Below are 19,584 nucleotides of genomic sequence, written 5' to 3'. Positions count from 1 at the left end.
CACTATTTGTTGTTTTGTTCTAATCACAATGAAACACGCCGAAGGTACTTGATTTCCTGCATTACCAATTAAGTGGTCATTTACTACTGTTTGGTGATGTATCTTTAACGTATGATCAAAATGTAAACATTTTTATAGCTACTCGAAATTTTATCAGATCAACAAGAAAATTTTCCAAGCAATTAGAATTTAACTACATTAGGATATCATGTCAACTTAACTACCCATCCAACCGGGTAAAACTCCATCAGTTACTTTCTTTATCTCTAATATCATGGTCTATCTTTCTTTCTAAACAGTTTCTTTTGTGCATATTCAGACTATCACTGCAAAATTATACATGGACTACAGCAAAGTTTGTTATGAACGATGAGAAGGACTATGTATAAGTACAATAGTACTTGTTTCCCAATCATCAAAATTAAATGTCTTTTGTAATTGTACATGTTAATTGACAAGAATAAAATATGGTTGAAACTAATAAGTGCATAGATTTGAGGTAACTAATTCATAATATTGACAGTAAATGAAGAGATGAAATAATTATAGTAGTGTTTGTTTTATTTTTTCAGATTTCGTATCGACTGAGTTTTGCCCACTTGAAGCATATTTCTTCCAAGACGATGGAATTTGTATATGGCTTACAAAGACGAATGGAACTGTTATAGACAGCACCCAGTCCTGTAGCCAAGATGGCGGATCTTTGATAGCTATTGATAGCGCAGGCCTACCCACATTTATCATCCATCACTTGTTGTCTGTGTAAGTATTGTAATTAAAACGAAAAAATAAAGAAAAGGCATCTATTTCTCTGGTAAATAGTAATTAAGGAAATGGTTTTAGATATTAGTGAATTTTGTTTAAAAAATCCCTTGTAGAAGATTGAGTGTTGTTCACCCGTTATAGTGTTTCATATAATGTCCCATGTTCTTGACTTGTGCCTTGGCTTTATCCAAAAGGGATGATCAAAATACAGAAGTAATATATCTTATTTTTAATAACAAAACACTTTTTGAAAAGAAAAACAATCTAATATATTTATGAAAGTTTTTTCTTGTCTATGAGTTAAATGCGACTCGTGCTCGTGTTTTTGCTGTGATCAGCCAAAGATAAGGATTTACAGATAATATGTAATTTTCGTATTTTTTTTTACTTTGACCGTAAGCAGGACAAAATCAATAACATCTCCCAAGTATTTGATCAGATATCTTCATGAATAAATTCTTGTACAAAAGCCATATTGATTGTTGTTACCATTTGTTTTTAAAACAAAAAATCCTCATTATTCTGTAACTGATTTTGAACGACTCACATAAAAAGATACAATAGCCCATTTTTCGTGCTACTCATTACAGTAAATGAAAATGACGTTTTAAATTTTCCTATTTGTTCCTTTTGGTTTTCTAAAGTTTTACATCTGGAACAGACTTAAGAATATAATAAAAAGGACTCTTTCAGTGATTCAACTAATGCCGAAACGTAGAGCATAAAGGATATTCAAAATTGTTTGCCGGAATTGTGATTTTTTTTTTCAAAACAATTAAAAGGAAATACGTATTTTGACACATTTTACAGATTCGTGTTTACTTTCAAAATAAAGTTAAATTTAACGATGACCTGTTACTCTAGATCAAAACGAACGTGATTTCAATCTCAAAAGAATAGATCCTGAAGACGCTGATATTAAGGAGGAAAACAATCCTTTTGATATATTTTCCTCGATGATATTCATTGCCTTGTTCCTACATAATCATAATATGAATCAATTTTTGATTAGATAAAATACATCGCATATGGATAGTATTTCGTGCATTTGTAAACTAATAATACATTTTCATTGAAGGTCACAGTTGTATTGGATCAGCCAAATTGACCCGAATGTAACAGGATGTTCTGCTCTTCAACCGATCCAACCACCTAAGGTGGTATCAGCGGAATGTAGTGAGGCACTGAACGGTATTTGCTTCAAGCCACTAGGTAAGCTATCCATTACACCCGTTGAAGGAAGATACAACAATGTCACCACGTCTTTATTAGCTAAACATAGAGCTGTATTCTTCCGCATTTTCTTCAAATGTAAGATCACTCTTTTTTATCTTTTAACAATAGATGATATACATATGTATTCAATTAGAAGTGCATGAAAATCAAGCATCTCAAAGAGTTCTGGTTTTGAACGCCCGGAAAATTGTTGTTAGAGACATGTTGACTCGTAAAGAGATGCAAACTATAGGCTATAAACAATGTAAATCCCCCCCCCCCCCAAATTATTTTAGAACTGTCAACACGGCATGGGATTTCAAAGTCTACGAAGAAGAAGAATGTTATCTTTGTTATATGTCAGAAGATACATCAAGGAGTAAGGAGTGTTTCGCATTCCTTTTGGTTTAGTATATTGTTTTATTTTTGGTTTAGTATCCTCCGGGACACCTATATAGATCTTAAACATTAAGAAACATTTATAGTATTTTTTTTCATTTTCAATCATTCTAATATAAAATATATAATATCATCTAACAATAATTATCAAGTTATAAATCCCCCATGAACACATGTCATGTTGAGAAATTAAGAGTAGATGGAATAGTTGAATTGATCTACAGTATTTGATTATTGTGATTTTTTCCCCATTGTTATGAAGAATGTCCACAAACCGCCTTGTATTTCCACGAAACGGACTCGTGCTACTGGGTGGATAACAGTATGCAGCCGGCTTGGATTGCACAGAAAAGCTGTGAAAGCAAGAACGGTTCACTGGCTGTGATACCAACTCCCACAGTGATGAACTATATTATCGACAACTACATATCTACGATTATGTAAGTTTGGCTGTTACCTTAAATATTCATTCATGTTGTTAATATCACTGACACGTACGTATTACAGATTTTACCGATCATGTTAATTTTTCAATCAATCTTTTATTCTTATAAGTCCTGTCACAAAAAGAGTTGAATATGTCGAATCAGCATCTCCATAGGAAAGATGAAAGCAATACTGACACATGTTGCTTGTCCCTTTTTGCAATTTATACAGTATGCCAAAAAATAATGATGACCATTTCGTTCTTCTACGACTCACCGGTGATACTAGGTGCATATGATTAAAGTGTATATATATATGATGAACCGTTCCACTACCCAAAAGATAAATGTTGCGATCAAGGTTACGGCAAACCTCGGGGACTAAACTTACATCAGCCGAGTCTACCGCCTTGTGTATTGAAAGAGGAACGTAACACACACAAAGCCATGATGTTGCACCTACAAAATTCTGCAATTGAAACAGTATTCCAAAAGTGAAGAACGGTGTACCATACAGCTAATTCACATTTCTAGAATTCATTGGTGATGAAAGGGACCGAAAAGTGTGCAGTTTAAATGGTTGGAAAAATAGAAATCTAAATGATAATTGGATCAAGTAAAAAATAAAGCTATATATCTTGTATTGTAACCAAGTACTTTCCATATTTGTTTTTAGTAGATAGATTTAGTTCAAACCCAATGATTCATAGGCAAGATAGTCAAACTGCTGTCATCACCTACGGTAGTCTAATTTTCTGACCTACCCTTTCCTTACAACAGTGTCTCTAATTACGCCATTGTCCACATGATTAAAACGGATAGAGTATCATGCTTGTCACGGTGTGTCCGAGTGATCACTTTTAAGTGTGAAGACGCTTTTAAGTGGTCATTGATTGACTCATTCTTCTGTGGACGTCGTCTTCATATGCCCTAATATGACGATTTCTAGGTCACAAAACCAAACAAGCAAACAGACTTGCGGAATAACATTTTGTTTTTGTCAGAATTTTTGACTAGGAATTAAGAAATGATGTCTGACTGTTTGAACTAAATTAAAAGGGATACCAAGATTATTTTTGTTGTTATATGGTAAATATCGAAAAAAACTGTGAACTTTGCTTCTTCTTCTTCTTCTTCTTCCTTAACAAGGATCAGACTCAAAGGTTTGAGTGCACTTGAACCTGGGAGGTGGCATTAAAAATGTTAAAAACAATTATTTAGGTTAATTTGTACTATAAGAAAAAAACAGAGAACACTTCATGGAAGGTTGAAACAAACCACGGCAGACCTGAAAGAGTTTGGCTCCTGTGCTAGGGATGATGGTAGCGAATTCCAGTTAACAATAGTTCTAGGGAAGAATGAATATTTATTCAAGTTTGTGTGGGTTGATGTTTGATTAATTCTGTGGGCCCCTCTGGTTCTCCTATCGCCTGATGTTATGAATTGGGATGGATCAATAACCACATGTCCGTTTATTATTTTACATAACATCATGAGCCTGGCTTTTGTTCTTCACTGGGCTAGGGGCTCCCATTTAAGTATATTTATCATGTTGGTGACACATCCAGGCTCTCTAGATCTATGATCATTAAATACGTATCTGGCAGCCCTACGCTGTACATTTTCAATTGCTAGGACCTGGTCTGAAATAAAAGGGTCTCAGCAAGTGGCATCATATTCTAGTGATGGTCTTACTAGTGTGGTGAATGTCTGGGTTTTGACTTTTCTGGTGCACGATGACATGTTGTGACGCAGAAATCCCAGTGTCCTAGTTGCCTTGTTGGTGATGGATTGTATGTGTTTATCCCAATTTAGGTCTGAGGTGAAAGTAACCCCTAGGTATTTGATAGAGTCTAAATTTTCCAAAACATGATTGTGCAGGGATTAGCTAAACTTAATTGGATTTTTCTTTTTTTAGATATGTTGATGATAGAACATTTTTTGGCGTTAAAATTCATTTGCCATTTACCCTCCCAGACTTCCAAGAATTTGAGGTCGTTTTCCAGATTCTGACAGTCTTCTAATGAATTAATTTCTGTATATAATAAGCTGTCGTCAGCAAAGAGTTTGATGTCGCAGGAAACTGAGTCGATGATGTCATTAATGTAGACCAAAAAGAGGAGTGGGCCAACAACCGTTCCCTGAGGTACCCCGGATAGGACAGGGGCGCTATCAGAGCTGGTGCTGTTAATTATTACTTTCTGTTGTCTGTTGCTCAGAAAAGAGGAAAACCAACCAACAGTATCTGGATATACCCCATAATATTCTAGTTTGGAAAGTAATCTTGCATGAGGGACTCTGTCGAACGCTTTCAAGAAATCTAAAAGGACGACGTCAATTTGTTTATTTTTATCAAGGTTCCTTGCTATGTCGTCAATTGTCAGAATTAGTTGAGTTTCAGTAGAGAATTTTGCACGGGAACCATGTTGTAAATATGTTAGAATGTTATTTTGCTCAAGGTGGGACATTACATTACTATGGATGATATGTTCTAACAATTTGCATGTGATACAGGAAAGTGAGACAGATTATAATTCTCAGCAGCTTGTTTATCCCCTTTTTTGAAGACTGGCACGATGTGTGCTTCACGCTAATCGTGTGGTACGGTGCCAGAGTCGAGGGAATTTTGAAAGATAATTGATAGTTCTGGGGTGATTTCTGTTGCCAATTCATGGAGGATTCTGGCTGGAATGGAATCGGGACCAGTGGCTTTATGAATTTTGATATTCTGAAGGAGCTTATATACACCTGGTTCGCTGATGGTGATGCGTGACATTGGTCTGAATGGACCTAAGTCGGGTAGTTCAGAGAGGTTTTCTTTGGGGAAGACGGACTGAAATTGTTGGTTTATTATGTATGCTTTGCTTTTTGCATCAGAATATGTAAGGCCGTCTTCAGGAATCCTAATTGGTGGGATGTTTTTACTTTTAATAAAACTCCAAAATCGTTTTGGTTTAACTATGAGCTGAGGACTAATGATGTAATGCATGTAACTACTAAAGGCTCTTCTGGTCTCTTTTTGCATTTTGGATTTTATTTTTTTGTACCTGTCCCAGTCTTTTGTCTTGTGTGTTTTCTTGGCTTTGTTTTAGGATCTTCGTTTTTGTCGGGCTAGCCTATTTATGTTGTTACTAGCCAATGGATTGGTGAATTTTGACCTCGTTAGTTTTTGGGGTACGTGGATTTTAATAACTGAATTAAGGACATTTTTGAAATGTGACCAGGCCTGGTCAACAGACATAGTTTGGTCTACAATACATTTCAGCTTTTCTCTCACCTCCTCTTTCATAAGGGTGATGTTAGCCTTGCTCCATAAGAATATGGTTCGTCTTGGCTGTTTTATGGGAGGAGTTGAGATTTCATTGTCAATTGGGACGATGTCATGGTCTGACACACCTGGGATAGCCTTGCACTTATTGACAACTGACGGCCTTTTGGTTAGAAAGAGATCAAGTGTGTTGTTATAACGAATGGGGAAGTCCCCTACTTGATTCAAGCCGAGATCATGGAAGAGAGCAATGAATTGTTCACTCAGATTTTTTGGATAGTTGCTACTTGCGATGTCACTATCGGGCCAGCTGATGTCACTCAAGTTGAAATCCCCCCCGAGCCAAAAGTTATGGTTTGGGAAAGTGTTGTATAGGTTGGTGATTTCTATTACTAAGTCGCTTATGAACTGTGGGTCAGTTTTACTGGGTGGCCTATAGTATGAGGCTATTATTATGGGGTTTTGCTTTGCAAGATTGATTCTAAAGGCTACAAGTTCTACTTTGTCACTTTTGTAGGCTAATGTGGCATTGAGATTTGACCTAGTAGCAACGAGGATTCTGTACCTATGAAAACGTTAGGTTTAGCTGATTCAATTAGGAGTGATATTTCGTTACGTTTGGATCTAATACTTTGAAAATTGACGAGTAATGTTCTCAATGATTTGATGGTGTTTTTGGGTATAGCTGATTTTTTATTCTTTTGTGGAATAGGTGACGAAGTTGCTCTTGGGGAAGGCAATGTATTATCTAGGTGTGAGTTGTCTCTAGATAGTTAATTGTGCATAGGGATTGATGGGTATTATGAGATAACTACTAGTACTGTGATGGTCATTATTTTCAATAGAACTGAGTGACGAAACAACTATGGAGTCATACAATCTATTTGAATTGTTGACATTACTGCATTTTAGACAGGTCCATGTATTTTCTAGATGTTGGGTACCGGAAAGAGAAATAGAGTCTGATCTTAGACACTCAACATGGCCCCATTGGTTACATTTGTCACAAACATACTTATTTTGTGAGCTCTTCACTGGTTGGTAGCATAGTAAACAGGGGAATTTTGTTTCGTCTATGGACCTACATTTAGGACAGTGCCAGTTCTCCGACGGATGGCCAGTGTGATGTTGGAAGCGAGCAGATGACATGCTTATACAGTCCATGTGAGCCCAGTTGTTACACTCATCACAGCCTATGCTGTTTTGGTTGTTTTTGACAGCTCGACTACAGATAATGCAAGATATTTTCGCCCTGGGACCTGGGTTCAATTCTTCCTGATTGCTTAGTAATATCTTGATCAAAAGGTGGATATTTTTAGAATTTACAAGAGCAGTGTAACGTTTTTTTGAGACATGTTTCAGCCAGTAGTAAATGTCACTATTGGGGCTGTAAACTGCCTGGATTTGACACGATATTTGTTGGTCTAGTGTTTTAGGTGGGATTCGCACTGCAAGTGTCATGGGGGTTTCTGTACAAGGGCAGCTTGAGTACTCAATGTCATAGGTGAAGTTTGTAATCTCAACTCTGGAGTGACTGCTTGATTATCCAAAGTAATAGAGATGGTGATTTGTTAGCTTCACTTTGGTCAGACTTTCGTCAGGTGTTGTGTTGAAGTCTAGTTGATAGAACAAACTACAGAATGAAATAATCACGATGAGTTTGGGGAATATCATGATTGGGTGTTGTCTTACCGGCGTGATGGTGAGTCGGTAGTATCGTGCTCGAGTAGGATATTGGTGCAAACATTGCTTAAATAATCTTAATTAAGTTAGATATGACGATGAATGATTACGTCTTCGTCCTGAGGGTCAATTCCCAGGCACAGATGAAACACAAACAAATGAGACCTGTTGTTAGTGATGAATAGAATAGGAATAGGTCAAAGATAGATGCCTATCTATGATACAAACCGACACACTTACCGGATGTAAACAATGGGTCACGTGACTATAATGGCGGAAGCTAAATGTACTTCAAGGGTTTACAGAACTAAGAAAGTACAGTAAAAAATCGAAATATATGCAATTATCTAATTAGCATGTTATGATACTAAACCAATGGCTAAACATGAAATTTGACAATGAGCTCGTTATCCTCGAAAATTTAGAAAGTATCAGGACTGTGATAAGGACTGTGATACCGGAAGATGCCACCTCTTGAGGCTTTGCATAAATCTGAGAGGCGTTTTTTTATTGGTGTACACCGTGAAACCCTCAAAATAATCTTCTTATCCGTTATCATTTAAGTCAGACATTATTTCTTAATTCATATTCAGTGAATATTTATTCTTTTCTGATAAAAACAAAATATTTTGCATAAAACACAAAACTGCGCATTAATTTCATCGCCACGCAATTTCAACAAGAAATACTGCGCCGAACATTATAGTATCACTTTTTGTGTTGTCTGTTCTTTATATTAAACAATATAACATGAAAAAGACTACCATTTGGGGGATAGCAAAATTAAATCATACAAAAATAAAAAATAAATTATAAGTACATTATTTTGTCCTAGCGATGCTCTGGCCACTTCAACGAGTGACGGGTTATGGATAGGTTACAACGACTGCGCAGAGGAGGGTGTATTTAGGACGTTTGACGGACAGTTAGCCACGTGGTTTACATGGCTTGATAAACAGCCTAATGACGCTGTACAGTTGAACGATCAGGACTGTGTTGTTTTGAGCGCTAAAAAATTTGAAGGGTGGGAAGACAAAGCTTGTGAAGAACCTAGAATAGCTCTCTGCTATCGAACGTTTACCAACGGTAAGTCATTTCATAGTGGCAATGAAAAATAATCTGTTTTCTTATTATTCTCCAAGATAGAAAAACAACATTGTTTCGAGTACTGGTAAAGTAGAGTGTTGTAACACCTGAAGACAGGTCTTGACATGTTTTATTGTATTATTTCTTCTATAATGATAAAAGGGTTAGGGAGAGAGAAAATCTTGATATTATTCTCAGTAATGTTGCAGTAAGGTATCACTATAACAATGTGTCCATCAACGTACTGCATAAAGTCAATGCGTCATAAGCAATAGGTTAAGGTTATTTGGTTTGAACTGCTATTAAACTATCGTTCAAACTTTTTCATGAATTTCAGGAACAATATTACGGAACATGGAACTCATACAGTAAACATAAAAAAATCCACTAAGGAAATTATTAGTTAATAGGCAAATATACACTCTTATTTTTCATTATATACCGGACAGAGAATGGCACGACCACCACAGGAGAAGATACCTGTTCTACTGCCATTTCTACAGGTATAAATGTATTTCTATGTAGAAAAAAAAAATGTTAACAATAAGCAAACGTGTTGTATTGAACAAAATATTCCCCATCCAAATATAAAGAGTTATTATAATTAGTTGTTTTTGTCTTCCTTTTTTCCTTAAACATAAATTTTGTTGGATGCGCGAATGATTATTTTAAATAGCGTAAGACAGAAAATGTGTGGTACACGCGAATGATTATTTTATATAACTTAAAAATTTTTGTAGGAAACGTTTATGGTAACTTATATGTTAGACTCAGAATTTGTGAGACACGCGAATGATTAGTTACATATAACGTAAACCATATAATATGTGGGACATCCGTGTGAATTCCGGAACATTGTGTGCGAGAAGTACAAATTATTATGAACGTTTCTTTTTTTAATGAGACCTTAAACAGACAGAAAAATCACTACTTTAATTGGAAATAATTGTTATGAAAACAATAGTTACTGATTACTGTATCCTCGTATATAGAAATGATTAGTCATGTAACGACGATATGTATTACTCACTTTGTCCGCCAGACAGTCAGTCAATGTTTTTGGTTTGGCCATAATTTCCGAACACCTCGTAACCTTGACCTAACTTCGTATATAGAGGTTTTCATGACTGTGTCTTGACGTACTTTTCGTACCCACAACGTAATATTATTGAAATACTTAATTGGACCACACATTCTGAATGTCTATATTTGATCAACTTATATTGTTACACGTGTCACGGATAGTGTGATGTTGATTTTCTGTCGGTATGATAAATCTTTGATAGTTTAATGCATTAGAAATTCCAGTGACAATACCGATTGAAACGGAAACAACTTCTAAGAAGACGCCAACGGTAACAACATTGACAGGAAACACCTCAGGTAAACTGTCGATTTTGATCCTATAGAATATCACACTGTATGTTCAGGGTTTGTCGTGAGAACAAATTTTGCGGCGGCCTCTCGATTTTATTCACGTGCGATTGACGAGAAATTGTTCGAACGACAAACACTGAAAATATTGTGTGATTAACTGTGTATCATCTTTATACTACTACTTTATGCATTTCCCCATTTAAAAAAAGTCAACGAAACACCATGTTTTCCAAATGATTTCTAAGCTCAATGGTCAACGATCGCAAATCCTCGGTCTGTGACAAACGCGGAGTAAAAACAGTGAACATCAAAACTAAGTTGAAAAATATTTTTAAAGCAATACTATCGTCATTGGCTTTTCCATATGCACATTTACCTTTGAAATGGTGTTGTTATCTTCACAAACAAAATTCGTTTATTGATTTATTTTCGACGGACTATTCTCTTACGCGGATGACTTTTGTGTGGATATTACTTTCGGTTTAAGGAAGTCACATGGCACGAAAGGACGTTCTTTTTTTTAAACGCTCCCAAATGCTGGGGAATCCGTTTTCAAGATCTTCTCAAGTTCTTCTCAAGTCATTCTCAACTTATTGTGTATCTCATACTGACAACACATGATGATGAATTTATCATGCTATCGGTAGGTGGTATAAAGTAGTATGGAGGGTGGTATAAAGTAGTATGATAGGTGGTATACAGTAGTATGGTAGGTGGTATAAAGTAGTATGGTAGGTGGTATACAGTAGTATGGTATGTGGTATAAAGTGGTATGGTAGGTGGTATAATGTAGTATGGTAGGTGGTATAAAGTAATATGGTAGGTGGTATAAAGTAGTATGGCAGGTGGGATAAAGTAGTATGGTAGGGGGTATAAAGTAATATGGTAGGTTGTATAAAGTAGTATAGTAGGTGGTATACAGTAGTATGGTAGGTTGTATAATGTAGTATGGTAGGTGGTATATAGTAATATGGTAGGTGGTATAAAGGAATATGGTAGGGGGGATAAAGTAGTATGGGAGGGGGTATAAAGTAGTATGGTAGGCGGTATGAAGTAGTATGGAGGGGGGTATAAAGTAGTATGATAGGGGGTATACAGTAGTATGGTATGTAGTATAAAGTGGTATGGTAGGTGGTATAAAGTGGTGAGGTAGGTGGTATACAGTAGTATAGTGTGTGGTATAAAGTGGTATGGTAGGAGGTATAATGTAGTATGGTAGGTGGTATATAGTAATATGGTAGGTGGTATAACGTAGTATAGTAGGTGGTATAAAGTAGTATTGTAGGTGGTATAAAGTAGTATTGGTGGTGGTATAAAGTAGTATGGTAGGTCGTATAAAGTAGTATGGCAGGTGGGATAAAGTAGTATGGTAGGGGGTATAAAGAAGTATGGTAGGAGGTATAATGTAGTATGGTAGGAGGTAGAAAGTAGTATGGAGGGTGGTATAAAGTAGTATTATAGGTGGTATACAGTAGTATGGTAGGAGGTATAAAGTAGTATGGCAGGGGGTATAAAGAAGTATGGTAGGAGGTATAATGTAGTATGGTAGGAGGGATAAAGTAGTATGGTAGGCGGTATGAAGTAGTATGGAGGGTGGTATAAAGTAGTATTATAGGTGGTATACAGTAGTATGGTAGGTGGTATAATGGAGTATGGTAGGTGGTATAAAGGAGTATAGTAGGGGGTATAAAGTAATATGGGAGGTGGTATAAAGTAATATGGAAGGTGGAATAATGTAGTATGGTAGGAGGTAGAAAGTAGTATGGAGGGTGGTATAAGGTAGTATGATAGGTGGTATACAGTAGTAAGGTAGGTGGTATAAAGTAGTATGGTAGGTGGTATAAAGTAGTATGGCAGGTGATATAAAGTAGTATGGTAGGTGGTATAAAGTAGTATATGGATGATAACTGAAAGTGATGTCCATTCTGGTTGTAAAATGTTTTTGTTTTGTTATACTAAATACGTTTATCTCCATTACTATCTTAAATCTGAACGTCGTAACACGTTTATTTAATAGTATATGGATGATAACTATAAGTGATGTCCATTCTGGTTGTAAAATGTTTTTGTTTTGTTATACTAAATAAGTTTATCTCCATTACTATCTTAAATCTGAACGTCGTGTCACATTTATTTGGAATTATTATCAAATGTTTGTCGGTGTCATCTTCATTTTCAATAACTACTTTCATTCACACAGTTTTTATTGATATATAAGTTATTTGATATATAATTCAAAAGTTGTGCAAACTGATTTGGTAACAAGCTTCGAGCTAATGTGAACCATTTCACTCCTTTACTAGAATGATATAGATTAAGTTTATATACATAAATTACTTTCTGTTCGTTGTATGCTTTTCACTGTATTACGAGAAGAAAACTCTGACTTTTAAGTATGTTAAAGTGTGCTATACACTCATCCGGTGAGCTGCAAAGCGAAATACACTGTACTCGATGAATGGTAAAAACAGCAATTTGAATTTTTAGAGAAAATGCTATTAATAACCAATTTACTGTGAATTTAGTATAGTATCTTTTTATCTACCGTTGTTCAACCTTGGCATTGGTATCAGTGCCGTACCTTCCTCTTTTTCCTGTCTTTAGTAAACCTTATTGAAGCATTATCCACACGACATGATTCTTATTTCCGTTTTTTTCAAAGTAGAACCGAATATACCGACACATGAAAACGATCCGATTTCCTTCATGTTCCCAAGTAATGTTTTGATAAAGAAACTGCTCTAAATATATTTCTTTTCGGTTTATATGTTAATTTGTGAATCAGTGAAAACTGCTAATTCAATAAAATACTTTTATCCCCAATGCAGATAGCAAGTGCCCGGTTTGTAAATTTGAACACGCCCCAAACTTGTTAACACCCAAAGAATTACTGGAATACCTGGCAAGACTTCGACTGGACACCTGTATTTATTATAAAAATACTTCAGGTAATACTTATTTAGGACAAACACTATAAATATTATAATTTTAACAAATGTAAAATTGTTCAGAAGGATTTTTTGTCTTATCTGAGAAAGATGATGTGATTTTATTACTGCTGATGACTTGTTAGTATGCGTGAACTTAGTTTCGCAAATTAATACTTCCGTATCTATTATAAGGGCATTAATTTGCTTTTTACCCGGTGTGTAAGTCTCACAATATATAAATATATCTATAGTTTATAATTCATGATTGATGCTTAACGCGACTTCACGCTTTAGTATACAGTATATAGCTAGCAGGCAGAATATAAGTACTATTATTAGTTATTTGACCGAGATATTCTTTTTGTCTTAATGGTGTTATTTGTATAAAATGTTTCACAATTATAATAATATCGCTGTACTTGATATAACCGTATATCACCATCATTACAAGGCTGATACGAGGTTACCGAGTCGATATGGAGCGAGATATTGAAATGGCCATATTATAACGTTTTTAACATAGTAAATAGTAGTACAATATGGGAGTCCTTCATAATTGATTGTGACTGTTCATTGCAAAATAGTGTGTAATTTCCGGCGTGATTTTTACATTGTTGAACCGGACAAAAACCGGCTTTGCTTCGAGCTGTGTGGATTGGTCCGAAATGTATTTCATTTCTGAGGAAATCACTTCGGTGTAACTATCCTAACATAACATTTCCTATGTCATTACAAGTCACTTAATTGCTACTGATAAAGTTGTCTTTATCTCTCATGTGTTTATCTATACAGCGTAGAATATATAAGCTGTGCGATGCGACTGATTATTAAATTGAAATATGAATTACTACTAATTTGTATTTTTAATGATTTCTTTCACCAGCATATCGTCGACGACACGTGAGTGTGTACGAGCCGAGAATCATGGCTAAGTGTATGGGGGTGACCGCTGGCGCTGTCCTCGTAGCTGTGGTCCTTTGTCTAGTCATTCTGGACCTTAAGAGCTGTAGAGCAAAGCAACGACCACCACTGAACAGACTGGTCAGGCGAATATAGACATTCGTTGCTGGTAATGGCTGCTATCTATCATCAAATACTGTGGAGCTTCGTATCCCGGACACAGACAACTAAATCCGGAAAATGAATTTTCCTGCAGATTATGTTTAGGTCCTTTTTAAAGATTTAACATTCGCTGTGTTTTTTAGCTGACGTGATAGCAATGGAATTTTTAACACACAAAACGTTTAACATGGTACCGACGAATGAAATATACAACACAGTATATGTGTAGCCAGTCATCTGATAACACTAATTATCATCTTAATGCTACATGTAATTTATTACCAAATGTTTGTCAGAAAAGAAAATAATTTCTGAGCAAATGTTCAATATCTTTGTATATAAGATTGGTAATTGGGCATTTCTATTCGCTTAACTTTAGAGGTAAGTTTTAACTTTGAAGTTATTCAAACAATTAGGAGTACAAGCAAGCCAAGGTAAAATCACCACAATTTCAATTCGAAAAAAATAAACATTTAAAGACAACCATCACTAGATTTACAGGAGAATTTAAATTGAAGGTAATGTCCCCCACAAAATTGTATATAATTGTTTTATTGTTTACTTATAATTAATGAAAAAGCATTTTGATATGGAACGGATGTTTTGGCAAGGTTGATCATTAATTGTTTTTATGACTTAGCTTATATTTCTATGTAACGGAACTTTTAAATTATCCTTGCGTCATGTAAACATCAATTGACCTTAGTGATATTAACCACAACTTATTCTGTAGAAAAGTTTAGTATTGAAGTGGATAGCAAAATATGATACATCGTCAATACACAAGGACAGGAACCAGACTAACAGTAGTTACTCAAATAACTCCGGAACTGGGGATAGACCAAACAAAAGTAAGGATGTCCACGAAACCCAATACATCTATGGTTTGTTTACATTATATGTTATTGCGCACATTTAGCGCATGCCGAGTAAGATATAAATATTCATATCTTGCTAACGTTATTTTCATTATCTCCAGTTACATTACTTATTGGGAAATGTCACCCGTGACAAGGCCATACCATTTATTACACATTGTCCTAACTTGTATATATTTCCTTTGACTTTACAATTTAAATTTGTATATTAGTTGTTTGTACCAATTACGCTATTTTCGGAGTTTTTGGTAAAATAACATACAAACATTCTTCAAACTATAATATTCAATATCTACGGGAAACGACGGTGTTCAATATATATGTGAAACACCATTGTCCAGGTAATTATAAATTGTTTGTTGAAACTGCTTTTCAAGGAAAAACTTACAGATTATTTTTTCTTCTCTTCATTTGCCTATTATAAATTTATCATTTTTGCATATGAGGTAGTCTAAGTCATATACATGTATATTGTCGTTATTTTCAAGGAGAATACATTGCATATTTAAATCACGTTAAATGTCATATGTATTTGAGATCGTTATTGTATAATATTCCGGAATGAAACAAACCTTATTGTACTCGGACTTTTTTTTTACAAAGAATATATTTCATATCAGGTTTTCCGAATGCAGATTTTTAGGAAAAAAATCGTGCAAAGCATATTTGCGTAAAGAGTGTAAAGCGTTAAAGACCAGTGAGATGTTCAGGGACAATCACTTGTGACTACTAGCCAACACTCGCAGCAGCATTACGGTATCTGGGAGGACAATCAACGACACCATGGTTATTATGATGACAGCTGCCGCTATCCCTACGCCCTGTGATGACGGTCTGTCATCCGTTGCGCAGACACGAGAACGCAGGGATGCTGCAGATTAACAAAAGACGTACTCATTAACCTAGATATAGGAAATAATGACTTGATACATTAATATTGAATTGGTGAAGTTTAGAAACTCGAAATAACCCCTATTTTCCAAAATGATGTCAACAAGGATATTGTATAAAAGTGATGTATCTCCGAGATTTTGTTTCACAAGCAAATATTACAAATTCAGTTTCTCACGCATAACTGATTCGTTTTAGCACAAGCCTTCTTAAAGACCTTGCTAAGAGGTCCGTCCCAAGTTGCTCCCGCCCCAGGGTGAAACAAGTTCCAACCGCCCCTTAAAAACCAAACTTTCCTCCTGCCCTAAATGCTGCAACTGCCTTTGACAGCATACATGATTTCATACTCTGACCTCCCGTCAACACTGTCTGGTGTATGTGAAGCTGTTTTTAGTTGGTAAAGTTCACGACAAAATTGCGGTATTTCTTGTGTGGTGGGATACTCAACTAGAGGTACCGTTAGTCTGGACGGACCAGAGGGAAGCGACTACTTTGATAGGAGTGGAAGTGAATAAACCTAATAACAATGAGGGCAAATCATTCTAGTGAGACTTAACTAAATGAACTCTATTACCTGAAGTGTTTTTGAAATCAATATGGTTTTCACTTTTCAGTTTCTCTAGTTGCTTGGTCAGTGCATTACTACCGTTGAGGTATTCCATGTTGTATTCTTTCTTCACACAGAAGCATATCTCTTGTTTATCTGCCGAATGATCACAATTGAGACGTTCATTTAATAAAAAATATGCAAGATTTTTTACCCAAAGTGTCAACAAAAACGTAATCTAACGCAAACATATTCGTTATGAAAGTTCAGGGGTGAAGAGTTAAGTCCAAATTCTTGTGATATCACGCCCTCAAAATTAGAGCCAGCAATTGCAAGGATTAATGCAAATACCTGCCTTATCGAACTTGCTGACATTTTATAAGGCATACTTGTACATTGTACGTAGCTGTTGTTCATCTCTTTAAACATTCTATCACATGATAAGTATAAAGGTAAGCTTCCAATTTATAATTATTTATTGTGGTTATAACCCCAAGATTTATTTGTGCAAGCGTAAAGGAAAATGGATAGATGAACAATACCCGGAGTATTTTTGTATCTTATTTAGGAGAAAAACCAAGACGGCTCACGTTAAGATGTAATACAGAAGTAAAAGCTGACTGACATCAAGGATAACAAGTTAAGGTCAATATCCAACTTGACGCCATTTTCACATTACTGATAAATGGACTTCTCTTTGTCCTTCACAGAAATAAGTTGCCATTTTACACGCATAGCATCGAAAAGGAACAAAACAGAAGGTTATGTCATCTGATTTTGTTTGGTTGGCTCAGATTTTGAAAGACTTTAGCATCAAACTCACGTATGCACAGTACTCTTATTGCGGTTGTCTTTTAATTGGTTATTTGTTCCGGTCCTAAATTGATATGTACATTGAATTCAAATAAATTAATATGTACCAATTCTATCTTCTAATAAACATTCATATGATCGCTTCGTATAAATTCATACATACTCGAAGGGCACGGAGAGTCAGATTGAGCATGTGTAGTTGTCGCAGGAATGTCAGGCTCAGAAGTTATCCATGACTCAGTTGTGGCTTTGAGTACTGAAAACAAACCGAAGTCATAAACAAAAACATTTTATGTACATGTTTTACCCTCACTATTGTTTATCTCTAATTCCCTACCAGCTCATTGTTTTAATTCTTTGTTCAAAATAAATATAAGTAGCATGTAATATATTTTAATGATACTGATTTTGCAAAATTTAGGATGACGTTAACCACAGATGATTGGAGTTAAATAAACCATATCACTGAAAAGCACCACCACCCTGAGAGTCTGAGTGGGAAACGCCGCTAATTGATTTGATATTCTATATCACATTAATTACTACTGGATGTTCGCTTTGTAAACATGATATCTGCTAGGATATGAAGGTGCCGAGGATTGTAACATTAGTAATAAATTGAGCTTAATACATATACGTTGTAAGAGTCGAACTAAGATCATTTGTATTGATCTCTGTTTTTCTGCACTTTGTAACATTATTTTACTGAGTGCAGAAAAACGAAGATTAACAATAAATGTGATTCTAATTAGAGTTCCGAGACGTGTTTGTGTAATCAATCCAAATGGACATTATGTTTAAAGATATAGATAAACGATTTCCATATTTGGTAAACAGTACTTGATGAAGACAGTAACACTTTCCATCAGCCTAGATTGATAACAATCTAACACAAAACAAGTGCTGCAGAACTCTCGTCATTATAAACACATATATCATGTTTGCCATACTGTATTATCAAATTTTAAATTTGTAATCACATGTGTTTGTGTGGGTGTTACATTCATCTGTATATTTTTAACATGTACCTAGTATCAAATATTGTCTACATATAACTTAATCTAATAAACAGTCCTGTTTCTTTTGAAACTTGCATTTGATTAAGCCTTCAGATGTTGGTAAATAATTTCAATACATATAAGGAAAGGTCATACGTTGATATTTAGCAGGCTTGGTAGTAGTGGTTGATAGCTGATCAGATGTTGTAGGAGATAGCATGGTTTCCATTGCTGCAAAGAAAAGGGGAAAACAAAGTTTATTTCATGCCTTTACTTATATCAGAGCGGTTTTATAAGCAATGACAAATACGTTTTTTTCTGAGATCCTGTAAGAGTACCTACGTTCGCGAACACAAAATTTAGCTTATTATTGAATTTTAAAGGATAAGTACATTGATGAATTGAAGCGCTTACAATATTTACAATGGAAAACTATATACGAAAACTTCAAGTAGCATAACAAAATAAGCTCAATGTTTAAAACGCAAAAAGCACTGAAATTGTACGTTTACCACTAGCATTGTACGTTAACTGATATAATTGTACGTTTATCGCTAAAATTGTACGTTTACCGCTAAAATTGGATTAACGCTAAAATTGTACGTGAACAGTAGTTTGTTATATAATCCATAGTTAAAAAGCAAGCTAAGATTATTGGCGTGTCTTTTTTAAATATATGTTGGGAAACTTCGTTGCAATTGGTCTATGACAATGGACAACCGCACGGTTAGTTCACCTTCATATTCTGTACAATGGACAAAGGAATGGTCAGTTCAACGGTAGAGTCTGATAATTTGTTCCGGGCATTTAATCAAAACAAAATTCTGGGCGTCCGCTTTACCAGTACATATTTCAAATGTCAATTGTCAAATTTGACCAGTGATAAAAAGGTACCAATGCTAGTTTTCTTGTTAATACGTCACAAGAAAACCACATCAACGATGCATTTTCCATTCAGTAATCGTCGATAATAGTATTTTACAGAATTCAGCCGGCAATAGAATATTATCACAGGTCATCTACTGACGTCAATATTAACGGTGCATATCAATTGTAAAAAACATTGCTTTATTCAAATATCAACTAGAATCATTTAATACGAAGTACAAGCTCCTTTCATGGTTTTTACGTTTCCATTTGACATTTTCATTGTGCATGTCAACGGAAAACGTATTTACAGCTGAAGAGAAGCCGTTAACATGGTAGTTTTTTAATTATGTGAGATTAAGGTAAATAAAACTTTACAA

At 35.2% G+C, this 19,584-nt stretch overlaps 1 protein-coding gene across 1 annotated transcript; it reads left to right on the top strand.

Annotated features, from left to right (window-relative positions):
• The first annotated feature begins 2,772 nt into the window (after positions 1-2,772).
• On the top strand, positions 2,773-14,241 carry LOC110465264. Its single transcript, XM_021520971.1, has 6 exons — positions 2,773-2,819; positions 8,591-8,841; positions 9,291-9,344; positions 10,141-10,224; positions 13,047-13,166; positions 14,032-14,241. The coding sequence occupies exons 1-6, from the start codon at positions 2,782-2,784 to the stop codon at positions 14,202-14,204; spliced, it is 720 nt and encodes a 239-aa protein (XP_021376646.1). The 5' UTR covers positions 2,773-2,781; the 3' UTR covers positions 14,205-14,241.
• Positions 14,242-19,584: the final 5,343 nt, after the last annotated feature.

The sequence above is a fragment of the Mizuhopecten yessoensis genome, unplaced genomic scaffold (genome assembly GCF_002113885.1).
Source record: "Mizuhopecten yessoensis strain PY_sf001 unplaced genomic scaffold, ASM211388v2 scaffold1579, whole genome shotgun sequence".
NCBI lineage: Eukaryota > Metazoa > Mollusca > Bivalvia > Pectinida > Pectinidae > Mizuhopecten > Mizuhopecten yessoensis.
Note: the sequence above shows the minus strand (reverse complement) of the source record. Positions and strands in the feature narration are given on the sequence as shown.